The 27,794-nt window shown below is 33.5% G+C and overlaps 1 protein-coding gene across 1 annotated transcript in view; it reads right to left on the bottom strand.

The window, feature by feature from the left end:
• Positions 1-452: 452 nt before the first annotated feature.
• HOOK1 (hook microtubule tethering protein 1) overlaps positions 453-27,794 on the bottom strand; it is a 50,139-nt gene continuing 22,797 nt past the window's right edge. Inside the window, exons 9-22 of the mRNA XM_069478005.1 lie at positions 25,127-25,293; positions 22,709-22,849; positions 21,086-21,287; positions 20,476-20,586; positions 14,636-14,723; positions 14,496-14,556; positions 13,185-13,325; positions 11,402-11,495; positions 9,694-9,728; positions 9,069-9,151; positions 8,347-8,447; positions 5,483-5,584; positions 3,006-3,074; positions 453-992 (exon numbers count right to left, since the gene is read on the bottom strand). Of these exons, the coding sequence (XP_069334106.1) occupies positions 822-992; positions 3,006-3,074; positions 5,483-5,584; positions 8,347-8,447; positions 9,069-9,151; positions 9,694-9,728; positions 11,402-11,495; positions 13,185-13,325; positions 14,496-14,556; positions 14,636-14,723; positions 20,476-20,586; positions 21,086-21,287; positions 22,709-22,849; positions 25,127-25,293 (1,566 nt within the window). The 3' untranslated portion in view covers positions 453-821. The remainder of the gene's footprint in view (positions 993-3,005; positions 3,075-5,482; positions 5,585-8,346; positions 8,448-9,068; positions 9,152-9,693; positions 9,729-11,401; positions 11,496-13,184; positions 13,326-14,495; positions 14,557-14,635; positions 14,724-20,475; positions 20,587-21,085; positions 21,288-22,708; positions 22,850-25,126; positions 25,294-27,794) is intronic.

Genomic DNA, 27,794 nt, shown 5'->3' with positions numbered 1-27,794 from the left:
ATCTTTTTTTGGCAGAAGCCATGATAATTTTATACTTAAAAGGAGTAATTAAATCATCATTAATTACCTTAAAAAGTATGTAAACATTAACACAAAATATAGTTTTTAGCTTGCTTTCTATCAGAAAGTCACCTCTTACAAATGTCACTTTATTCCTCACCCTTAGCATTTCAATCATGCTGTCCAGAAGCCCTTGTTTACGGGAGGTACCTATGAGAACTGTGACCTCTTCAGAATCTACAAAATTTCTAATTAGTCACTTTTACTATGGCAACATCATTCCAACAGTCAAATATTCCAAACATTATATCTTCTATGACATGACAAAATATATGTACACATTTAATGAAAGAATTGAAGGATAGCAGTAAAGCCTTGTATACATCAAGTTGAAGAAATCACCCTCATCATGTGCCTACCTCAAAACTATTTTTTATATGGACCAAAAAAATAAAACAAATCTAGATATGTTTTATAATTACATATTACTCATTACATATTGCAAATTAATTAAGTTATTGGTACAACTGAAAACATTAAACTAAAATATACAAAGTTGATTTGGATTATATTACTCTCAAAAGACAGACGGTTGTTGGAGATGTTTGTGTAATTACATCTTCCAATTATTCAAATGTGCTCCCCCAGAGAGATAGCTAATTCTATACTCTGTTTTCAAAGTCAGCTGGCAAAATTAATTTGATGCATTTTGATTTTAAAATACCTGGTATCCTGTATCATAACTTCTTTTTCAATCTGGTAGTTAGTTGAAAAGTACAAAATATTTTAAGGGCACTTCTGTTTATGTTTCCTTTTGCAGTTTAATCAGATGTTGTAGCAGGAACTCTAACAGAGAGATTTCTTCTGGTGTTGGTGATATGCCGTTGCTGTGCTAAGAAAGACCGTGCAGGAGTACACGGGCCAGTGTCTTTGCAAGCACCACCGCCACTCACAAGTCTAGACTCCATCCCCAGTTTCTGGAACGCTAGACTCTGAACAACAATGACAAAATATATATATATGTGTGTGTGGGTGTATATATTTAACATGACTAAATATTTAGAGTTTGCAAAGTGCTCTTTACATAGATAAAGACATTTAATCCTCAAAACAATCCTACAAAGCTGAGGTTTTCCTCATTTCTATAGAAGAAAATAAGTGGTCAGAAGCTGATTAATCTGTGAAGTGGTAATGCTAATAAGAAGGCACAAAACCCACTTTAAGCTGCTAAACTTGAAATCACTAAAAACAGCTTAAAATAACATGTTGGAATTAGGCTTAATTATAACAATGGGAAGAAGTTTCAAAGCAAATTGTGTTTGGGCCATCATTCCACCATCAATAGGCAGACACAACACAACAGAATAGTTCAGATCAATGGTTCTGGAAATGTGGTCCCTGGATCAATAAGATTAGCATCACTGGGAATTGGTTAGAAATGCAAATTTTGGGACTTTACCCAGACTCATTGAATGAGAAGCTCTGCAAGTTAATGCAGCGATTTGTATTTTAGTAAGTCTTCTGATGCACGCTAATGTCTGAGAACCACCAGTACAGTTCATGTTATGTTCTATCTCTACATTGATACATGACAAATCATCATAATTTTGGCTGTTGGGTTTCTTATAAGGGAAGTCATTATTCTCTCTCTAGACCACATAAAACAATTTTTTTTTTTCTTTTCTTTGAGATAGGGTCTCACTCTGTCACTCAGGTTGGAGTGCAGTGGCGTGATCATAGCTCACTGTAACCTCAAACTCCTGGGTTCAAGCAATCCTCCCACTTCAGCCTCCCAACTAGCTAGGACCACAGGCATGCTCCACCATGCCTGGCTAGTTTTTAATTTTTTGTAAAGGTGGGGTCTCATTGTCTCGCTATGCTGCTCAGGCTGATCTCAAACTCCTGGTCTCAAGCAATCCTCCCGCCTTGGCCTTCCAAAGTACTGTGATTACAGGCATGAGTTGTAATTTTACTGAACCTAGCATCACTAGTAACTAGTACAGTACATGGAATATAGTAGATGCTCAACAAATACAGATTGAAAAATGAAAATGTATTATTTGGCTATCATATACTGATTTATGTATCAGGGGCCACAAAAGAGCAAAGGAAATAATTCACAGTCCCTGATCTCAAATAGGATGACTGACTCATGAGGGAAGGTACTGGGAATGTCTCACACATAATTAAGCCAGATTTTACCAAATAGTGAAAGGAAGGAAAGAGCACAGATGAAAAGTATGGTGGCATGAAAGCACAAGACATGTTTGAGGAAGAATGACTAGTACTGTGTGTTGAAGCCCAGTGTCCACACGTGGGAAGCTTATAAAGTGCTATTCCCTTGTATTAAATAAGAATAGGTAACAGTAGATCATGGCCAAGTTATTACCTATTCAAGCTGATTAGAATAACCCAGCAGAACCATATACATCATGAAATGCTACTCTTGAAAACATCCCACTGATACTAATAGTGACAAAATAAAACACATTTCAAATTACTTTATGCTATTTTATCCTTGGTAGGAGAGAGACAACTATTGATGAGTATTCTCTGGATTAAAAAACACACACATTTACAGTAAAGGACACACTAAGAAGCTTTAGAAGATGTTAAATATTGAGTACTAGAAGCATTTAATTTCACATTACACAGATATTCACATTTCTCCAAAAACCCTTTATGGGAATAAATGTTTCTTAAAGCTAAAATAAGGCAATTTTTAAATATTTATGAATTGTTATGCCTATGCTTCATGTATATCAACTAAAGGCTGATGAGTCACAAAATCAATTTAGTGGATTATAACCAACATCTAAAAAAACAGAATATGACAGAAAATATTGGGTGTAACACACACGGGGTAACTTTTGTTTCAGTCATATATGTAAACTTGCTATGTCCTGGTTTATGGTATAAAATATACTTCCTTCTGTTACACCTGGTCAAAAGAGTTTGATAAACACTGTTCTAAACATCTTATCATTAGTCGAATTTCAACTCACCTTATTATACCAAGCAGAAACAATGAGTTTTTCTTCATATTCACGGAATTTTGCTACTTTACATTCACTCTGGAAAAAGATATGTGGACTATTAAAATCCCAGAAATCACCCCAAATTACTAAAAACAGAATCATTTCTTCACTATGTTCATTGTTGAGAGAATGTGAAGAATACATTTGTAAAGCACATAAAGTAAACAAAATGTAAACTGAATCACACAAAAATGCATGCATGACATTGCAAGAATGACATGCATGAAAGAGTAAGATTTATGACTAATAAACCTTTATTTCAGGAATTTTATTGGTAGAACAGAGTGATTTAAACACACATACACATGCACACACACAACTAGTGATTCTTATGCTACTGTCCCCCAAATCTAGAGAAAAAAACCAGTAACTGACTTAGGTAATGAAACAGAGCTACACTTATGGAGAAGTCAAAACTAAGAAGGAGGAGGCCATGGTAAAAAATAGCTAGGAAAATCTTTTAAAATCACCTACAAAGCCTAGCACAAATTTTTCTCTCTCATTTCTTGGTGGCCTGTATTCTAGATTCCCTGTGGCCATATTTCTGTGCCACCGCAGAGAATGATATCCTTCTCTTAATTACTCTAACACAGCTAATTTTGTAATTCTGTTGAACACCTGATGAGCCAGATGGTTTGGCTCTTATAAATATCATAATCTTGCAACACTTGAATCTTCCCTCAGCAAGATGCTCATGATACAAAAAGTATTAGGAACCAAGCCCCAAAGAGGGAGGGCATGCCCTTCTTCTGGCTCACACCCACTGCAGGCACAGACTCCCTGAGACAGAAGGCAGTCAGAGCAGCCTCTGCTATTTATATTACGTCTCTCCTTTTCTTTTTGCAATGTGTGTACAGATGAATACAAATAAATTAAATGCCTGTATGCTATGGCATAACTGAAGCTTTTCCTCAGGGCCCTACAGTTTTAGAGGCACCATTTTGTCTTCATACTTGTTGGGGATGTACGTTTCAAACATTGGCAATGGTGTACATTTTTATTGTTTTCCTGTGGGAAGTTATCAGTCAGAGCAACTTAGACTTCAGAGATTATCCAGTCCAAGTTTCACTATTTTATAGATGAAGAGCTGGAGGACCAGAGAGGAGAGGTGACCATGTGAAGAAGTTACCAATAAAGCTGTAATCCTGGTCTGGTTTATGTAATATTTAATGCTGGGAGTACCGAGACATAAGATACAGTCTTTGACCTCAAGGCACCTTGATTTGTGCCAAAAGGAAAACCAATGGTGTTGTGGAATTAATTCATGAATTCAAAGTTCATGGACCCACTATGGAGAGATAACTACCTTTTGCTAATGAATACAGAAAATATTTTATAGAGCAAGAGATATTTGAGTTAGATCTTGAAGAATTATTAGCATTTCTTCAGACAGGTATCTGTACATGGTGCTACTGACAACAAACAACATGGCCAGGACGACCGCCAATAGCAAGTGCACATCAGGTTGGTGTGTACTCTGGATGTAGGAACGACAGGGTGTTAAAATCTTTAAGTCTTTAAATGAAAACATTTCCACCACAGTTCATTATCTACTTGCTCAGAAATAATGCCAAGAAAAAGGTATATGAATAGAATGTGTTTCTCTGAAACATTATATAACATTCCTAGTTGATTAAAAAAGAAACCAACTACCATTTATGAGAATTTCAAGGCCAGTATACAGAACTCAACATGGCTCTGCAATTATGCACACGTTATTAAGAGGAAGTATATACTGACTTTAAGAATAGCATCAAATCTCACCATGGCATTAAAAATAGTAGTTTTGCAAAACACTTTGCAAACGAAACTAGAACATGCCCAATTATAAAATCTAAGAATATACAATTTCATACTGACATACTTACCCAAGCTCTTAAGAATGATATAACCATTAGCACAAAAATACTTTTAAAATGCAAAGACTCGATTAACTAATGAGAACATGATGTTAGTAATATAACTTTGCATGATTAACAAATTGAATTTAGGGGCTCACTGGGATTCGGTGCATACTTCCTTTTCTCAGAAATTCCAACTAAGTTTGTTGAGGTTCAGGTGAAGAATAGGGAGAAGATAAGAAAAATCTGGTTAACTGAGTGAACACACTGCCTTTTTTAAAAGGTAAAGCTCAGTTTTTTTCTTTTTTTCTGAATGAAATCACATTCACATAGTTTTTAAAGCAGCATTACAGCAGGGCTCTATTAGAAAGTCAGGGATATGCACACGACTGGCTGTTACAGAGGGAGAGACAACGCAGCATAACTGTGCAGAGACCAGTCCAGTGAGCTAGTGAGATGCTTCGTAATAAACACTGAGTGCTAGAACATGACATTTTTAACTACTTGTGAAATTTGATCATTAATGGCAAATACGTGACAGCAGCTAATTACCAGGACTCTACAGAATAATTAAGAGGAGATGAGTGAATATGGATGTTTTACCTCCAGAATCTCAATTCTTCTCTCTTTCTCTGCCAACTGCTTTCTAAGTAGCATTATTTCAGCTGATGCTGGATTTAATTTGGGATCTAAAGTTTTTATTACCTGTTTAAAGAAAAAAAAATTATGGTCACTTTATATTTTTTAAAGTACTGAAAACATAAGAACATGTTCTATAAAAATTGTGTAAATAAAGTGGAAAATAATCCACAAAGTGACCCAGGAGCTACCTCTAGCTTGTTTTACAATCTTAATGGAGTAACAAAAAAAAAAAAAAAACACACACCAAAAAAACGTATTCTATACACAAGAAATGGTATAAATATTCAGCACAAAAATGGGAAGCTCCCCATCCCAAAATCTAATCTCCTTTCTCGAAGGCTCAGTACTTAAGGATAGTTATTTAGCCTTTTCAATGCCCAAGCTTTGAGCATTAAGGTCTTGAAATAACCCTTTCCACATTTATTTGATTTGAGAATTTTCTTAAAAGTTAAAATGAATTAAAAAACTATAGGAGAACTTGATGATTTTACAAAGTAGGAGTAATACACACAAAAGAAATTTTTGCCAGTAATCTTTTTTACTATCATCTAGTCAAATGTAATTCAATATATAAGATCAATGTAATAGACGCTGGTGATTTTATCTGTAATAATGGGGTAATCAATCACATTTAAATAAATAACTAAAAGTTGAGTAAAAAGAGATGCTTGATCAGAATGTAGTAAAGAGACTCAGCTAAACTATGTAAATAGCATTCTGTTAGGAAACCAATTCGGAGATGTCAGGCATATATTACAAGCAAAAACTACAAGTTTCCAATAATAGGGATATCTGCATGATGTAAATATAAATATACTAAAAAAAATTTTTAATTATTTAATAAGTTAGTAAAATGTCATCTATATTCATAGAGGAATAGGAAAAAGACTAGATGATAATATACAAAAATATTACTATGTGTATTCATTTATTCAAAACCCATTTACTGAATTTTGACTATGAGGCAGACGGGGAGTCAGCAATTTACAAAAGACATGGTACCTGACCTCAGGGAGTTCATAACATAAAAGCAAAAAAGATTAAAGAATTTAAATCATAATTTAATTAGAAAGAACAAATCATAATTTGTTATCTCTAATAAGAAGTCTGCTTGTGACTTTTTTATATTTTCTGAATTTTCTACAATGGACATGTTATTATTTTAACCAGTATTTTAACCACTATTTGAACCTCTCCCACCAAGTATGTAAGGGTTAAAAAAAGAAATCATATTTTTCAAAGCAAGCAACTGTCTTTTAAATGAATTAGCAATACTCAATGACAGCAAGAATATGGTATTCACTGTCATTGCTTTACTTAACTACTTATAATCCTTTTAAAATGTCATTTAGAAATATATATTGAGTATCTTATTAAAATTATCTTATCCTTTGACATAATAATTGAATTTCTAGGAAACAGGGTTAAGATAATAAGCCAAAAAAAGGGAAAACTTTCTGCACAAGTATGTTGCCTAAAGTTTTCTACGGAAAAAAACAATGAAAATGAAATGAAAACAAAGTATTTCCAACAGGATCATGATTAAGTAAACTATGCTATATCCCAAACAAGTGAATATTATGTAGGTATTATTTTACCTCTGCAAAGTCTGCTCCATAAATGTAGTGTCAGTCTAGTTCACTGCTGTATTCCCAGTACGTAGAGTAGTTAAGTGCTCAATATATATTAATTTATATTTATATAATATGATGAAATATTAAGTTTAAAACCACAAATTATATATCTATATCTATATATATGTGCATGCACGTGTGTATGTTATGATCGCCAATCACAGAGAATATATGCATTGAAAAAAATGCACCATTAAGAAAATACACCAAAATGTTAACAGCAGTTGTTTCTGGGAAACTTTCTATGTTTTATATTTTCTATTGTAAACATTTGTTCTTTTGTAACTGGAAGAAACTTAACTGTGGCACAGAATGCCTGCATGTTTACCAAACCTATTTGTCTTTCCTCCCCAGAAGTTGGGTGTAGCCTCCCTAGAAGTTGGGTGTGGCCTCCCCAGAAGTTAGGTGTGGCCTCCCCAGAAGTTAGGTGTGGCCTCCCCAGAAGTTAGGTGTGGCCTCCCCAGAAATTAGGTGTGACCATGTGCCTGAGCTCTGTCCACTGAAATGGGAGTAAAAGCTAGTTACGCTGTTTTCAGGCCTGAAATTACACATGTCCTATGCAATCTACACTGTTTCTTCATCTACTAGTTGGACAATATCAAGTGGAGCCCCTGCAGCTTAGGACTCTGAATGACTGCACAAGGCGGAGCCCTTCCTCACTCAGCACTGGACTCAAAGTGATCAAGGACTAAACATCTATCTTGTTAAACTTTGAGTCTGATGAACATAGAAAAGTGTTTAACTGTCTAATCTAGATAAAATGCTAAAACAATTTCAAACAAGTTTAAAAAAGCTAAATTTTCACAAAAGGTAAAATGTTCGTTTTGCTAAGATTCTAGAAAATTTTATTCTCAGCAAATTTGCTAAGATTCTAGCAAAATAAAAATTTCAGGCTCAATTTTGCTAAAACCTGAAGATTCCATACATTATAGCAGCCACTTTCTCTAATGAGGTCACTACAATCAATATGTAAATTGTCCCTATAATCTATGTGTTTATGTTTTCTGACACCAATAAAGTGAGAATACGAGGACTGATGTGGAGACATCCCGGGAACCTGACAGGCAAGGTAAGACTGTTGAGACCAAAGTGATTAGACGCAGACACAAGAACAACACTGTAACCAGGTGAAAACGGCCTCATCAGAACACAGCCCACAAAGGCTTGAGCTCTGAAAGATACGTCACTCACATTTCTGGCTTTCTCCAAGTACATTTTATATCTTTCCTCCATTGCTTTCATATCTTCATCTTTCTTCTGAAGAGCAGCTTCCAGTTCATTGATCTTTTGTACTATCAGTGAAAATAAAATGAAACATGACCTGTTACTATTTAAAATACTCCATCCTCACATACAGAATTAGATTTATCACATTTATTTTCTAAAGACTAATAATAGAACTTAAAAGAGAAGCCCTTATTTCTTCTTTGTAGTTAATTCTTATCTAAAAATTTTGAACTATAACCAATACATTCTCAATCAATTATTATTTATCCCTTAAAAAACCTACAGTCTACTTTAACTAGCTTTTTTCTCCTTTCCATTATTTCAATAAACAAATATACCCTACAATATAAGCACAACCATAATAAGAGAAAATAAAGCATTATTTCTACATGTTTTGAAGTTCATTTTAATCTGATCTGAAATCATGTCATTCATATTTCCAGTGTAAATTTTATATTTTACAATGTTTGATACTCCTATATATCAATCAGTTCATTTTATTAGATTTACTTTTTTTTTGCTTTAAGATGTATCATTTATTAATGACTTCAGAACTAAAATTGCCATGGTTCTTATTTACAAATGTATGTATCTACGTACTACGCAAAAACTTATACATAGTTCTTGTGTCCTTCAACTTTTAGGGCAAATCCTTACACGAATTGCAGTCTGTTATAAGTACCTACCATTTTGATTTATATCTGGCTGAAGATCTTCAATGAGCTCTTGTTTCTTCTGTAATTCTTCATGGACCTCTGTTAGTTTTTCCCTAAGTGGTGGAAAGAGCATGGAGCTTGGAGTCAAACAGACCTAAGAATGAAAGTGGTCTCTGCCACATAACATTTGTGGACTTTCAGGCAAGTTGCTTTCTGACTCTTAGGCCCCCACTTGTGAAATGGGAATACTACTTGCCTAACTATACGGGCTGTCATGAGGATGTAAACTACCTGGCACAAGGTGGGTGCCAAAAATGTTAAATTATTTCCCTTGGCACCCTCACTTCCTATGAAAGTAAGAGAAAATATTTTATAGGTGTAACATCCCACATAATGTAGTTGTGATAGTAGTTGTGTGCTTTGTTAAATTCTTCAAATGATATTAGCAACTGAAAAATGTAGGAGTTTGGGATGGTTCCTAGGCAAGCTGAACCTTCTAGCATGTTTTTCTTTTCTCTTTTTGGTAGCAGTGGTAAACATTCAATTAGCATTAGGGTATTTGCTTTCATACACAAAATCAGAAAAGGATATTAACTTTAGAAGCTTCACAACCATTCCCCTCTCATATTTGAAATGAAACATCAGTTTTACTTACATATGAGCTTCCAACTTCTGCTTTAGTTTGCTGGACTACAAAATTAAAAAAAGTTGCTGTAAGATGACTATCTTCACACAGGTAAAGTTTCCAGACATCTAAATCTCTTTACCTGCTTTTGAAGGTATACTATGTAAAATTATAAATGTTTTAAAAATTTTTATTTCTAATAATATACTTTCAAAAGCATATAATTTTAGGGTTTTTTTAACCTTAAAAGGGAAAGAAAGGAGAATAGGAAATAAGGAAGAGTACAATAACAGAAAGAAAAAATGCTTCATATTTCTGAATAAAAATTAAGTTTGAACTTGAAAAATAGCAAATACAAGCTGAATGTGATATATTGAGGAGTATCAAACACTTAAATACCTAAATAATCATTTATTCAAAATATATTTAAGATTTTGACCTTTGATGAAGAGCATAAAGAACTAAGCTAATTATCTTTATTATAAAAATGTATCATTATAAATGTAAGCACTTTAATAACACCAAATGAAGCAACTGGATTTTGTTAAAAAGCAAAATTTAAAACACAAAAGTTCCTCTTAAAACACAGAACTTTAAATTCCAATAGTAGTTCTGCATCTACTGAGTAGCTGAAGAATTTAAAATATATAATCTGAAATATAATCTGAGCACTAATAGATTAAAAATAAAAGATAAAGAAATTTAAAATCTTTAAAACACTGCAATCCAAAATATACTCCCCCCAACAGATCCCAATTTAAAAGTATTCCCTAACATGGCTTAAAATAATATTTGTATTAGAGAGGTTACAATACCGTATATATGCACATATGAGATGCCACCATGCATGAGACGATTTCTATTTTCCAAGCCCCCAGGGGAAAAAAAAGAAAATCACATAAAGCATAGAAAAGACAGAAAGGAAATGCAACCCTTTCAATATTCCTTTTCATCTCTTTATTACTCTGCAGAGTTTCCTCCCCCATCAACACAGGTATAATCATCTAACATTCTATCTAATACCAATCACTCTCTCTCTCACACATATCTAGCCCTCTTTCCTTGTTATTTTTCATTAAATACAGCCCTCTCTCAATCATTACTTTTTCTCTTCAAACTGTAGAAAAATTGCTAGGTGTATTCAGATTTAGGCTAAGTGGGATCTCTTTTTAAATCCTCTATCTCCGTTCTTACAAAATCTGCCACCAAAAACCATTAAGAAAATGGCAAGGTCATGAGTCAGTACGGAAGGAGGAAGAAATAAGGAGTGATGCCTGCAGGCCTGCATTAAAGTTTCTGTCCTTCAGAGATTGGGAAGATCCATTTGCTGAATGCTCTTTTGGTAGAAAGCATTTTCTCATTCTCTGTTTTCCTATTAGAAAGTTTCCTCAATTCCGACTTCTGAGTCCTCTCATTTGGACTTTTCTCAGGTCGGCCTTGTTGGAACTCCAGCAGAACTTGCAGGCCTCACTTGTAGCATGCTCGCAATCAAGAATGATCATGAACTGAGGTATACTATTGAAGTAGTACAGATAGAAATCACCTTACGATTTTTATGATCAACTGATAGGCTCCAAGTTGGCAAAATCACTGCATCTGTTATGCAGATATATACGGTATTTAAGGGTACCCTTAATGATAGGGGTGACACTTTCAAATATAAGATTAATTTGGGCATCAAGACCTATTAAAAAGAATGCATACACAGCAAAATTGTTATAGTGTCTAAGTTACTTACACTTTCGCCTTCAGACTTGGAGCCTTGTTCCTGTAAAACCTTCTGGAGGTCTTCAATTTGTTGTTGCAATTCTCGGATACGCTCTTTGCTCAGCCTATTGGAAGATGAGTCATATGTATTTATTTATATTGAAAGTCAAAATAGTTAAGGATCTATAAAGGTGCATTCATGAAATTTAACTAAAAAAATACATTTGATACCAATAGGAAATGCAGAATTATCTGTGACTAGGTAAAATACGTAGTAAGTAAGTTACTGCTAAGGAAATACTTAAAAAAAGACGACTTTCTTCCTGGAAGCATGTATGTCTAGACACATTTCAAAATTTAAGCTATTTATATGCCAGTGGCAAAGACATTTCTGCGCTATCCTCAGTGATAGATAAATTAGAAAACCAGTTCAATTTTCCTACATTTGTATTTTTAATGAATGGAAACTAGGTTTCCTCTTTCTGTTTCAGATTTCACAGTGTATTGGGAGAAGACGAAGGTCACCATTTTTCAACCATTTTTTCAGGGCTTTTTATTTAAATTAAAGGGATTGGCACTAGCATGTAAGTGCTATATAAGCACATATATATCTCCCCACTCACATATATGACACACATTCACCTGCCCATTATAATAGTACATTGTTACAGTTGTCATGTAATATAGTAATTATCTATTCACATGTCTATTATCCTATATTAATCCCCTAAAAGTTGAAACTTAGTATCTCCAGTGCTAACAACTAGTATTGAATGGTATAGGATAGTAATATTTAATGGTATTTTAGGAAAGGTAAAATGTCATTCTTTTTAAATCACAGTTAATGTAACAGTATACAGACAAATTTGAAACAAAGTTCAAGTATGTCTAAAATTTCTGATGGTCTCCAAGATTAAATAAAGGCTGGATAAACAAATCTAAATACCTTTATTAAGTGCACCATTTATAAGAGGCAGGTTAACACAGAAGCTAAGAGTAGATACTAAGCAATCAATCGACTGACAGAATTCAAATGTAGGATCCAGAACATACTAACTGTATAATGCTGGGTAAGTTAGTTAGCCTCTCTGTATCTCAGCTTCCTTATCCATAGAAAGAGATAATCATAGTCACTACTTCATAGAGTTATTGTGAAGACTTACTGAGTTAATATCAAAAAAGTACTTAGGAAAGTACCTGGTACCTAGCAAGCACTACATAATGTTATATATTTTTATTATCATAACAAGTTTTGAGCACATGATCAGTACCAGATAAGCACACCATTTGCTTTAAGCACATTATCTGTAATCTTCCCAACAACTTGAATTTACAGCTGAAGACACTGAGTGTGAGTTTCAGTAACGTGCCCAGAAACACTGTTTGTAATTTTGTTGAAAAATTACAATAAGCTGAATTAGAAGTGGGATTCAAATTTGACTCCACAGTCTATGTCCTACCTATGCACCAGACTGTAGTAGAAAGCCAAACTGTCATTTATTCATTTCTTAAACTTTCTGCTAGTTGTGAGGATATCTAAATACAATTCAAGAATAAGCAACCTGGTTGACCAAGTCTGCTTAAATTAATGGATCATCCATGTATTTTATAATAATATGATTGAAATGAATCACTTGACTTCCTTCATAGAGTAAAACTTACTACAGTGGTGAGAGACTTCTAATAAAAAACATTCAAACTACTTCTAGGTAATTCTAATTACTTTAACTACCATATTTTCCATTTCTGTGAATCAAAATTTTATGGCTAGGTAATTAAATCACAAAGATTTTCAATTATAAAGAGCACATCACCTTTGCTCAGTCTCCAATTCATTCATCTTACGGTGTTTCTGTTCTAGCTGCTCTTGAAGTTCTTCAATACGTTCATTCTCAGTACCTTCCTGCTGTAAGCGAAGCATCTTATTTTCATGTTGAAGCCGAATAAACACCTCCCTGATGTTAAAAGGCAAAATTTATTAATTTTTTAAAATAAGAGTCATCATATTCTCGACCAAAAAAAAAAAGAATTTTCTGTCTACTCCATAGCTATCACTGCTATCATTTTACAATGTAACTAGGCCTCACTATCTGAGTCAGTAAAGCATGAGACCCTTAAAATGTAACCAAAACTTCTGAAATGTTTTTAAAAAAATTATATGCACTGCAAGACTGCACCTCAAAAATAAGCAGCAAACTTTTAAAGATTCTAGTATAGGATTATGCTATATATTATTAAATGATTATTATGCAAATCTCTAAGAGAAAATATGAATTATTTTACTTTGGCAATTTACTAACTGAAGGAAATAGTATATTCTTAGAAAATACATAAATGAAAAGCAACAGATTTAAGAACCTACAGTTTGTCTAAAATGTTAAAATATACTTTTTGATGGTAATAAGATAGTTTCTAGATATTTTTCTTCTTGGAAAACTTTTATTAAAGATTTATATACACATGTGTTTTTAAAATGAAAATAACCAGTATTAAGCAGAAAAGTAATACTTTCCTACTCGCTCCCTTCCCAAATCCCATTCCTCAAGAGCAACTCATGTCAATTAATCCCAATTTTTGTTCTTCCAAACACCAGAACCATAACTCTAAAAAAATACGCTCATATGGCTATTTTTAAAATTATTAATTTTAGTGTAATGATTGACTCCCTACTCAAAAGGTAAGTAACTTCTCACTTTACACATTTATCACTTCCCCAATCAGAGGTTATACTCATTTTTTCTAATAATTTTATAATTTTAAATGATATACTTAAAACTCCATACTTAAAGTGACTTTGTGTTGCATAAACTTTAGACACTAACTTTTTTTATAACATAGCACATGACCTCACCATCTAGCAAGAAAGGTCATGTTACAAAAACCTATAACATATAAAATATATTACTCAATGAGTTTGTGAAATTAAACTTCTGATAAATTTTAAAATTGCTACAGTGGCAATAATAATCTGATTTAGAAAGTTTAGACAAATGAAACAAAGTAATTTTCAGCTCTATGGCACATAAAATGAAAAGTTTTTAAAGGGCAAGAAATTTGCCAAAAAGAAAAAAAGAAATCATTTCTAATGTTAAGTATGGATTATAAATTGACAGAAACAAAGTTACCTATATTCCACTGGCATAATCTCAGCAGCAAGATTCTCATAACTCTTTGTAGGAGATGCATCTAAACAGAAACAAAAAATACGTGAGCATTTCAGTATTTTGACTGTTAAAAAAAAGTTTCTAAATCTAACAAAATTCACCTGTTTGGTTTAGGTGATCCTGCTGTACTTGGGAACATCGAAGCTCTTCATTGGTTTCTTTCAGAGTATCACGCTGCTCTATTAGTCTCTAAAAAAGAATTGTTGATATCAGGAGAGTATTTAATTCTGCCCATAAGCAATGTACTTTATACTTACAATAATTTATCTTAATAAGTTAGTTTGATAATTGTTTAGTTAATTAAAAATTATAATGTTTTAATTTTAAGAAGCTCGTTTTCTCTTGCATAAGTTACATAAATAATAGTCTTTATACAACATATGGCTTGTAATCGCTCCATCAGATTATCTTTGAACAGAATGAATGCAATTCTACCACAGAGTACAAATATGCAACTGTAAGGTAATAACAGAGCTTGGACTTCAGAGGCAATAAGGACCATGGTTTGAACTCCAGTTTCACCACTTCCTAGCTACATTATCTTGGGCAAGTTATCTAACCTTTTGGATTTAGTATCCGTATCTTCAAAATGGGAATACTGATACATAAATCCATGCATTTGTGTTTTGAGTAACAAATTAGGCAGTTTGTCAAGGATCCAGAATATAGTTTGGTGTGTAAGAGATGCTGGAGAATAGTTACTTCTTTTTACAATTGTGAAATTCAACAGGACGAAGGATAAGTAGCATTCTGGCAGTATGAATTTATGGAAAAACATCATTTCCTAAGGACAGCATACTATTAATAGTACTTCATATGGTTGACTATTTAATTATACAGCTTACAGTGACAAACTTCTATGTTTTGGACAAAGACTCACATTTAAATCATTTTTCTAGAAGCTGAAAAGTATTTCTAAATGTAAAGCATATTTTAAATATTGTGTTCCAAGTCAATAAATAAAACCCTAATTAGTCCATTATGTGGGCCAAATCAATCTAACAGTAAATAGGCAACTGATTCAAGGGGTCTTTAGGTTGGAGTTCACAGATGCTGAGGGATCTCCGAGCCCTTTAAATTAAAACTAAGGGCAAGCACAAAGACTTGTGTAAATCTGCTCCTCCATGAATGCAATGCAGACACTAGCAAATACATCAATATCAATTTTTTCAGAACTCTGGAGATAAACCAAAGGCCTGCAATAATCTGAGCAGCATTTATTAAAGTAAGCCTGCTAAACCTTGGTGAGAACAGTAAGCTTTTTGTTCTTTTAACTTGCCTTGCTACTATTCCCCTCTCCCCAGCTCTGGAGTAGCCTAGAAAACCAGTAGCCTCTCAATCATCATAGCTGTGAAAAACAGCAACTTTAGCACCAACAAAAGAGGCAGGATGAATGTGGAGCTTCTCTTAAAAAGCCCATCTTCAGACAATTGTCACTATTTAACCTGTCTTACAGCTCCCTGAAGAAACCTTTATGTAGGTACTTTTCATGACTTGACCTGATTCAGTGGTTACTCTCCAGGAAAAGCCCTACAGTATTCCCATGGCATTTGTCAAAAACAATCATCAGCGATTGTTTACCACCACAGCTGCTGAAGGCTGTGATACCAGTTGGGGCAAAAAAATAGCCTGGCCAAAAATTTACAAGAAAGATCTGAGGAACAGGATGTCCATAGGAGGCTTTGAAAAGCTCTGACATGTTCCTGGAGACCTAAGAGGCCAGCTATGTGTAGGGCTGTGCACATGTCCAGAAAAGACATAAGAGGACCCCAATGTCTCAGCTCTAATTTTATGACCTGTGTAAACATGAAATAAAGGCAAAGGCAGAGTTTTAAACTGTCTAAACAATAAAGATGTTTTCTAACACACACACTGAGTCCTCTGGCAAAGGCTGTGAGAGTTACTGATTCAACATATTCATGATAATCTCTGAGTAATGATGAACTAACCATAAAAGTGATTGAGCAGAGACTTCAGTGGCTATGCAATACAAAGAATGCAGGCTTTACAGAATTGGTCCAAAAAAGTCACTTTAAAAAATGAAAAACAGCAACAACAAACCCTGATGTTTGGAGAAATATGATTTCCAGATTTGAAATGTTATATTATTTTAAATGTCAGATATTCAACAAATATATAAAACACAAAAACAGGATAGCCAGGGGAAAAAAAGCAGTCCACAGAAATAGCAAATAAGGTGACCTAGTGGGTGGATACACTACACAAAGTGAGTTATTATAAGTATGTATGTTCAAGTTTAAAGAACTAAAGCAAACCATGCATAAAGAATTAAAAGAAATTATGACAATTTCTTAATAAATACAGTGTAAGAGAATTTATAAAAAAAGAACCAACTAGAAATTCTGAATTGAAAAGTACAATAAATAAAATGAAAAATTTACCAAATGGACTCAGATTTGAGCTGAAGGAAAAAAAAATCAAGAATCTTGAAAATAAGGCAATTAAAATTATCCAGTCAGAAGACTAAAAGAAAATAATTAAAAATGAAGAGAAATTCAGAGATCTGTGAAACACCATCAAGTGTACCAACATATATATATATATATATATATGGTAGGAAACCCAGATTGAGAAAAGAGAAAAAGGAAAAAAGAGTATTTGAACAAAAATGGCTAAAAACTTCTCAAATTTTATAAAAACAATCTACAGGTCTAAGAACTTCAATGAACTCTAAATACTATATAACTCAAAAGGATCCAGACCTAGAAACATCAGAATCAAACTGTTTAAAGACAAAGACAAAGAGACTTTTGAAAGCAGCAAGAGAATAATGCATCATCACATAAAAGTACCCTCAATAAGATCAATGGCTGACATCTCATCAAACAATGGAGGCCACAATACAGTGGGAAGACATAAAGTACTACAAGAAAATGACTGTCAAACAAGAATTGTATATCCAGCAAAATCTCCTTTAATATGAAGAGGTTAAACAAACAAAATAAAACAGAGAATTTATCATTAGCAGACCTACTCTACCAAAAAAAAAAAAAATACACACACACACACACACACACACACACACACACGAGTCCTTCAGGCCAAAATAAAAGGATACTAGAGTGTAATTTCTTTTTTTTTTTTTTTTTTTTTTTTTTTTTGAGACAGAGTCTCACTCTGTTGCCCAGGCTAGAGTGAGTGCCGTGGCGTCAGCCTAGCTCACAGCAACCTCAAACTCCTGGGCTCAAGCGATCCTCCTGTCTCAGCCTCCCGAGTAGCTGGGACTACAGGCATGCGCCACCATGCCCGGCTAATTTTTTCTATATATATTTTTAGCTGTCCATATAATTTCTTTCTAATTTTAGTAGAGGTGGGGTCTCGCTCTTGCTCAGGCTGGTCTCGAACTCCTGAGCTCAAACGATCCGCCCACCTCGGCCTCCCAGAGTGCTAGGATTACAGGCGTGAGCCACCGCGCCCGGCCTAGAGTGTAATTTCAATCCAAACAAAGAAACAGCACCAGCAGAGGTAATTATATACATAAATATGTAAGACACATTAGTGTATTTTTTACCTTTTTAATGCTTCAATCTGATTTAAAAGACAATAACATAAAGCATTAATTATAAAACTGTGTTGACAAGTATATAATGTATAAAAATATGATTTATATGATAATAGCACAAAGCAGGGGGGAAAGATTCAAGATCAATGTGCAAAAATCAATTGTATAATATTTCTATATATTAGCAATAAAAAAATCCAAAATTGAAATTGAGAAAAATAATTCACTTAAATAACAAAAAAAATGAAATAGGAATAAATTATTTAAAGGTGCAAATCTTGCACACTGAAAACTGTAAAACATTGTTGAAAGACAAAGACCTAAATAAACAGAATTATATCTCACATTCATGGATCAAAATATTAATACTGTTAAGATGGCAATATTTCTAAACTGATCTACACACTCAAGCAATACTTATCAAAATTTCAAATGCCTTTTTTGTAGGAATCAGCCTGCTGATTCTAAGATTAATATTAAAATACTAGGGACCCAGAATAACACAAACAATCTTGAAAAAAGGAAGTTGTAGAACTCATACTTTCCAATTTCAAAACTTAACCACAAAGCTAAAATAACCTATAATTAATAAGCTAGGGTGGTACTAGCATAAAACTAGACTTAAAGATCAATAATAGAGAATTTAAAGATCAGAAATAAACCCTTACATTTATGATTAAATGATTTTTAAATTTTTTTTATTAATAGACTTTACTTTTTGAGCTGTTCTAGGTTTTCAGAAAAAATGAGTAGAATATTCCCCTCATGCTCCTCCAACTCCCAGTTTTCCCTATTATTAACATCTTGTGTTACCATGGTAATTCATTAGAATTGATGAGCCAATGTTGATACACTATTAACTGTAGTCCATAGTTTACATTAGAGTTCATTCCTTTTTTATATATTCTATGGATTTTCACAAATGTATAATGACATGATACCTGTCAATTCAATGGGGAAAGAATAGTTTTATCAACAAATGGTACTGGAACAATGGGATATTAACACACAAAAGAATAAAGTTAGATCCCTACCTCACACCATAAACAAAAATGGATTACAGGCTAAATACAACAGATAGAACTATAAAACTCTTAAACGAAAACATAGATCACTGTATCTTAGGTTACATAATAGTTTCTTAGAAACACCACCAAAAATGCACAAGCAACAAAAGAAAAAATAGGTAACTCTGACTTCATCAAAATGAAAAATGTGCGATGCAAATAATACCATTAAGACAGTGAGAAACCAACACATAGGAGAAAATATATATTTGCAAATCATACATTTAATAAGGGACTTGTATCTAGAATATAGGAAGTTGGTTCAATAACTCAATAATAACTCAATAATAAAAAAGCAAATAACCTAATTAAAACATGGGCAAAAGATTTGAAGAAATATTTTTCCAAGAAAGATATACAAATGGTCATGTACATAAGTACATAAAAGGTGCTCAACATCATTAGTCATTAGGGAAATACAAATCAAAACCACAGTGATATACCACTTCACATCCACCAGGATAGCTAAAATCAGAAAGATAGGCAACAACAAGTGTTGGCAAAGATGTGAAGGAAAGGTTAAACACAGTTACCATATGATACAGCAGTATCATTCCTAGGTTTTTCTACTCAATAGAAATGAAAACATATCCACATTAAATCTTGTGCATAAATGTTCATAGCAGCATTATTCATAACAGCCAAAAGCAGAAACAGCCCAAATGACCATAAACTGGTGAATGGATAAACACATGTATATCCATACAATGGAGCATTATTCAGCAATAAAAAGAATAAAGCACTGATACATGCTACAACATGGATGAAACTTGAAAGAAAGTCACAAAAACCCACAAAGTGTATGATTACATATTCTAGATAGACTAGGAAAATCTATAAACAACAAGTAGATTAACAGTTGTTAAGACTGGGGGAAAGAGGACCATAGTGCAGAGTAAATGCAAATGGGCACAGGGTTTCTTTATAGAATGATGGCAGTGTTCTAAAATTTGACTATGGTGATGGCAGCAGAACTCTGTGAATATACTAAAAACCACGACTTACAATATTTCAAATAGATGAAATTTATAGCATGTAAATTATATCTTAATGAAGCTATAAAAAAATCATCTATGGTCCTTGCTCTCAAGAAATTGACAGTCTAGAGTTAAACAACATGCACCAAGACTTATGACCTTGGTTCTGTAACTTCATCTTCCCAGTAAAAAAAAACTAACAAAATTGAATGAAGAAATGATAGTCATTTTTATAAAACTTTCTTTTATACCAAAAATTTCAATTTGGAGGAAGACAGAAGTGGTTGATATAACTACCATTCTAAGAACATCAAGGGTAACACCAAAGCTAAAAGAAGAATGACATATTCCTTATCAATTATATTTATGTTTACCTCTTTTTCCTTAAGTAGAGCTTCATGTTTTTCTTCAAGTCGCTTCATTTCAAATGCTAGAGTGTCTGCCCTTTTGGATTCAGAGGAAAGCTTAATGTGAAGATCCTGAACCTTATGTCAAAAACAAAAGTAAAAAACAACAGTATATAATATTGATAGTCTTTCATGGGTTGAGTAAATGAGAAAGCAGATTGGAAATAAAATATTTATACTAAAACTACAGCCTAATTCCAAATACTTGTGGAAAATAGCACATTGATAAGAATATAAAATTTAAAATACTCAAATAAGTAACCAAAAAACTTAAAAATCAGGTTCCTATTCTAATGCTGTTTAATAAATAGCAAAACAGAATATTTTAGGTTACAGCTCCATTCTGTTAAATCTTAAAATAAAAGCAAAAAACAGTTCAGAAGGTAAGACTCAGAGAACTCAAACTCAATTATCAACCCTTGAATTAAAATTACAGATAGAGGAAATTCATCAGAAGCAGTTCACAGCTTATTATAGGCAACGCTTCTTAATTTCTGTATAATACATAAAGAATCAAATAGAATAACAAAGGTGAACTCTTTCAATTTTATCAATTAAAATTAAGATAATTTCTTACCTGCCTTTTGTATGTTTCTAATTGTGTACGTGCTGCATTTGCCTTCTTTAATTCTTCTTCTAAGCTGACTGTGTTGTGCATATACATCATGTTGGTTTCCTGTAAAGTTTTCACCTGCTTGCGAAGGTCATTCAAATCTTGCAGCTTCTGACGATATATCTCAACTGTTGACTCCAGTTTATTTGCTTTGTCAGAGGTAGCCCTATAAATACAAAGACTAAGCATTACTGTATAAAAACTAATATAGGTACATAATTTTATTCTGGCTATAAAATGAATCTTCCAAGCTATAACCAAAAAAAAAAAAAAAAAAAAAAAGAGAGAGAGAGAGAGAGAGAGAGCAAGAAAAAGAAATTGTAAAGTTTGTGGGAGCTTTGAATACAGATTCAGGCCTGAAACCATCTAAAGTTCAACTGTTTTGTTATAAAGCCCTCAAAATAAAAATGCTTCAAATTTGACCACTAAATTATCAAACTGCTCAATATATTAGCACAATGTGTAAAAAAGAATGACTTTGTACATGTAATTGAACAATTCTGAGCCACATTATAGCTTATGGGTCAACCTTGCTTTATGTATCTTATTTAGCACAGTTGTGTTCCAAGTATTTGATATACTGTACTTAGGAAGTTGACTCAATTTATAAATTTGGCAAAGAACTTCCCTTTGGAGTTGTGGTTACCTGACCAAAATAAATAAATCAATCATAAATAAATAAACCAAATCACTTCACTATTACAAGCAGTTCCAAATTAATGATCATAAAGATTTTGTTCTAAATTGACATTAAAAATGCAAATAACTAATTTAAAAAATTAAAATGAAACATAAAGATATGAATAGTCTGTTCATTAACATTTCATAGACAGAAGCTACATATAAGTATTGCCAAAAAACAATCCTCTCTGAAAAAAATATTAGGATTCTTGTCTATATTTACCTACATTTTATCAAATGCCAAGATGTGAATTGAGAATGCACTTCTATACACAAAAATTTCACAAAATATAATAAAGGGTACAAAGAGGTCAAGCTAAATATATTTATAAGTAATTAGTTTACAAAATTTTAAGAAAAAGTTCTCATTTTGGGTTTATGGGTTCTAATGTGAAACTGTCCTAACAAGAATTGAATATTATCCCTAAGCTGTGATTTTAGGGCCAGGCATGGTGGCTCATGCCTGTAATCCTAGCATTTTGGGAGGCCAAGGTGAGAGGATTGCTTGAGGCCAGGAGTTCAAGACCAACCTGAACAAGAGTGAGATCCCGTCTTTACAAAAAATAGAAAAATTAGCTCAGTGTGTTGGAGCACACCTGTAGTCCCAGCTACTTGGGAGGCTGAGGCAGGGGGATCGCTTGAGCCCAGTAACTTGAGGTTGCAATGAGCTATGATGAGGTCACTGCACTCTAGCCTGGGTGACAGAGTGAGACCCTCTCTCAAAATAAAAAAAATCTGTAATTTCAATCAACAAGCAGAAAACAATTAAAGACTAGGAGGCTGAATAAAAACTGGTCAATACCTGAAATAGGAATAACTCTAAAAATCTCTGATTAAAATATGAAATACTCACATTGACTAAATAATAACTTAGAAGTGACATAATTCTATTTAAACATGCCATACCTAAGAACATCTATTTCATCTTTCAGAGCTCTTGTTTCTTCAGCGAGACTAGTCAATTCATCATTCCTGTGCTGAAACTCAATTAGTTGCTTTTCAAGCTCTTCACAGTGAACACGGTAATCATCTTTTGCCGCTTCAAGCCTTGAACAGATAAAATAAATATTTATTATATAATGTCCATCATTAGTTTTCTAAATGGCACATAAGCTTAGGAGTTCAAATAATCCTTATTTTACTTAATAATGGTCCCCAGGCACAAGAGTAGTGATGTCAGCAATTCCGATATGCCAAACAGAAGCGTACAGTGCTTTCTTTAAATGAAAAGGTAGAAGTTTTTGACTTCATACGGAAATTTTAAAAAGCACATGTTGAGGATACAAGATCTATGATAAGAACAAATCTTCTATCTGTGAAATTGTGAAGAAGGAAAAGGAAATTCACACACAGTATATATAGGGTTTGGTACTACCCATGGTTTCAGGCATGCGCTTGGAGTCTTGGAACATATGCCCTGTGGATCAGAGGGGACTACTGTACATTCAACAATACAGATGAATCTCTCACAAACACGCAGAGCAGAAGAAGCCAGTCTCCAAAGAGTTTATACTGCACGATTCAGTTTATGTGAAGTTCTAGGTCAGTAATCTATGGTGAAAATTTCAGAAGAGTAATTATCTCTGGCAGGTAGGGGTTTACTGGGAAGGCACATAAGGGAACTTTCTGTAGTGACAGAAATGGTCTGTGCTGATAAATGTGCCAGTTACACAAATGTATGCAACTGTTAACATCAAATTGTACTAAGTATTTATTTCACAATATGTAAATGTTATCTTTTAAAAAAATGAACAGTAAACATCCTAAACTCTAGTAATAGTTCGCTTTTTGCAGAGATATAGGTTAACAATTCTTAAATTTCTGTGTGTTTTGGGATTCAGCAAATGAGTAAGCATATTGAGGAAAATAGGAACCAGGTTTCTTAGTGTTGGAGAAGGGAGTTAAAATATGGAGGTGGAGAAGAACAGAATGAACCCTAAGATGTTGGACTAAATTAAAAGTGTCAGTATGAACCCATTGTTAATAATGACAGATAAGAAATACAGTACATACGTACAAGTGCGTCAATAAGGGCGAGTGTGAACATGAGCAAGTATCAATCTGTGCAAGTGTATTTCCTAGCTCTGTCCACCAAGATAGCCTAGAATCGATGATAAAAAATTCATAGCATAGATCTTTGTTTCTAAGTGACATTCTTGACTAAAAGGAATCAGGGCTCCTTGGAGAAATGGCTGATTCCAGAGTTGAGAAAGGGAAAGGATGAGATGAGATGAGTCTGGAACATTTTACTGTGCCACAAAGTAAGAAAGTGCTCAAGAAAAGATAACAACATGTGAAAAGGACATAAGAGTCAATTGAAGCCAAATCTGGGATAATTTGAGCAACAAAATGAATGATGATAGTACTACATTATGGTCCATTGAATAAGAATTCCTTACTGAATGCAAGGCATGATCCTGAATTAACCAGGAAAAAAAACAGCCATAAAGACATTGAGTCAACTGCATGGAAATTAAATATGGTCTGTGGATTAGATAATAATATCATATCAGTGACAAATTCCCTAATTTTGGTCACTATACTGCGGTTGATAAGAGAATGGCCTTGTTCCTAGGAAATACACGCTGACGTATATAGGGGTAGAGCGGCATATTGCTAATTACTGTCAAAAGGTTTAAGAAAAAATATGCATATCTATATAAATATATAGAGACTGATTAAGCAAATGATAATGCAAGATAATGGCTGAATCTTTGTAAAAGGCATAAAGAAGTTCCTTGTAGTATTCTTGCAACTTTCTTTTGTGAATTTGAAATTATACCAAAATTAAGTAACAAAAAAATGTGTAGTATAATTAGAGTGCCTGCTCTCAAGGTCTTATGGTGCAGGGCTCAGTGATAAGCATACAAGAGACAATAAATATTTATTAAAGGTAAGAATGTATGGCTTTTCTTTTTTAAAGAAGAAATACACAAGTTAAAGTGAGAAGCATCTCTTTAGCTTAAGATTTACATTTTTTCCATTTATTATAGAATTACCTCTCCTATGTGAGAAACACCCTGTTCTCTCCAGGCTTTAGCAATCACTGCCTTGAACTCCCACTGGCTTGCCTATTGCCTTGATTTGGCCCTCATTACATGTTATTTTGAATTGTTCTGTTTTTGTGTACATATCCCACCTCCTAACTGGATTGTAAACCCTGTGAAGGCAAGAACCATTTATACCATTTGGTATTTTCATTAGCTTAATCAGTGTCCTAAATATGCTTAACAATACTTAATAATTAGCTGTTGATATTATGGTTTTTTAGCTACTAGTTTGAGAAACAGAAATTTATAAAATAATTTCTACTAAAAGTGCTACCTGAAGTTTTCTTCCTGTAATTGTTCTAGTTGTAATTGTGCATGGAAATACTTTTTTGCAACCATTGTATTTGGATCATCAAAAGAGCCATCCAGCTGGTCAAGTTTTTCATTCATCATCTCATTTTCAGAAACCAGTGAATTCTTTTCATCTTGAAGTGCAGTCACCTAAAAACAAATACACAATTATACATATCAATAGCAAAAAACAAAACCAAAAAATTCTTATTAAAGTACAGAGTTCTGGATTCTAAATCTGATTAAGTCATGAAATAGAGCTTGGTCAACCAGAATACATGATTTTTTTTTTTTTTATTAAACTATGAGAAAATATCTGCTATTTTCTTTATTTGTAATTTTTTTAAATTTTATTTCAGAGCATTATGGGGGTACAAACACTTCAGTTACATAAAGTGCCTTTGCACCACCCTAGTCAGAGCTACAAGTGTGCCCATCTCCCAGACAGCGCACACTGTATCCTTTAGATATGAATTTACCAATCCTCTCCTCCCCTCTCCCATCTGCCCAACACCCTATGAATGTTACTTCCCATATGTGCATATTAGTGTTGATCAATTAGTACCAATTTAATGGTGCGTACAGGTGGTGTTTGTTTTTCCATTTTTGTGATACAGAAGAATGGGCTCCAGCTCCATCCAGGATAATAGGTAGTTGACCAATTTTTTTTTTTTTTTATGGCTGAGTAGTACTCTCTAGTATACATTTATTAATCCACTCATGCATTGATGGGTACTTGGGTTGTTTCCACATCTTTGCAATTGTGAATTGTGCTGCCATAAACATTCAAGTGCAGATGTCTTTATTATAGAATGATTTTTTTTTTCCTTTGGGTAAATCCCCAGTAGCAGGATTGCTGGATCAAATGGTAGTTCTACTTTTAGTTCTTTGAGGTATCTCCATATTATTATACTTTCCATAGAAGTTGTACTAATTTGCAGTCCAGCAGTAGATATTTTGTACTCATCAGCAATGGATGAATGTTTCTATCTCTCCACATCCATGACAAGATTTGTTTTTTTGGGACATTTTGATAAAAGCCAGTATCACCGGAGTTAACTGATATTTCATTGTGGTTTTGATTTGCATTTCCCTGATGATTAGAGATACTGAGCAATTTTTCATATGTTTTTTGGCCATTAGTCTGCCTTCTTTTGAAAAGTTTCTAAGGATCCTTTCAGCTTTCGAATTCTGAGTCGAGAAGGTTTGAGTCAAACAAAAGAAATCAAATCAATACATATATGGAGAAAACAGAGTACAGATATCTTTAAAATGTTATACTTAGTCTGGGGAAAAAAATGTTTCTAAGTCCCTAAAATTTGACACATCAACTTCAAAAAATAATTTGTTTTAGGTATAAACTAATTTTCAGAATGCTGTCACCTACTAAGCCAAAACATACACATGTTCAAAGTTATCAGTTTTGATTCACAGTCAAAAATTATCAGTCACACATCTCATATTCAGGGGATGAGCACATTTGGTTAACGAATCAGTAACAAAAAGCTAAACTATTTACATTTGTACATTTGCACTGTTTGCTTATGATTTAAAATACACAAAAACATCTTAAGTATAGAAACACATCAATGTCAGTACCTGATGCATTTTTTTCACCTCACACTTTTAAAACAAGTATGATATGCTTCCTTGGTTCTATTTCTCTTTCATTTAAAACATCTTTAAAAATTTACAGCTAAAGCTGTGATCTTTCATAAGACCAGAAATTTACACAAGCTTTAAGAATTAGTTTGGGGAAAAAAAAGGTAATCTATTATTGACTTCCAATATACTAATGGAAAAGTTTGCTATTTATATTTTCGACAGGTGTAATTAATTCAATCCAGTTATGTGATAAGGCTACACAGTGAGACAATGAACTCATAACAGAAAATTAAACTCCAGTGATTGTCCTGAATATAGTATAGGCAACTTACAAACATTGTTACTCAAATGAGAAATACAAAGGATGGGAAACTATCCCCAGGCAGACAATGTAAAGACATAACTTTCTGCTCCCAAAAATCAATGCATGCATCCGTGTCTATCAAGTAAGCAGTTTAGTGACTATTACTACCTGTCATGTATAATAATTCTAAGTATTCAGATGCAAAAAAAAAAAAAAAAGTTTCTTCCCTTAAGGCACTTACAGTAAAAATGTAAACAATTACATAAAAGATGTTGAAGGTGCTTTGAGAGAAGCACACTATAGGGTAGGGATGGGGTACAAAGAAAAGGATATCTCATTCCAGCTGGGGTATAGGGCTGTGAGAAAATGATTGACAGAGGAGAGATAATTCTCCCCGTTTTCAAAAGTAAACAGGAATCTCCTGAAGGAGGAGGAACAAGAGGAAATTTTAGTGTTGAACACCTGCTGAGTAACCAATCTTGTTGCTGTCCATGCTTTAGTGTGGTTCCAGAGTTACCTTCATCTCAGACTTGAGGGAGGGGGCCTATTAAAAGCATTCCTTGGACCCACCCTAGAATCATGACTTGGAATGCTGGGTGGTGGTTCTAGGCATCTCCTTTAACAAACTCTCATGGTGATATATTCTTTAGGCTCACTCTGCATCTGCCTCTGTCCCTCTCTGTTTGGGACTTCTGTACTTTTCAACAAAAACCAGAAGATCGTATACTCTTCATTAATTGTT

This window comes from Eulemur rufifrons, chromosome 8 (assembly GCF_041146395.1).
Source record: "Eulemur rufifrons isolate Redbay chromosome 8, OSU_ERuf_1, whole genome shotgun sequence".
Taxonomy (NCBI): domain Eukaryota; kingdom Metazoa; phylum Chordata; class Mammalia; order Primates; family Lemuridae; genus Eulemur; species Eulemur rufifrons.
This window is presented reverse-complemented; position numbering and strand designations above follow the sequence as displayed.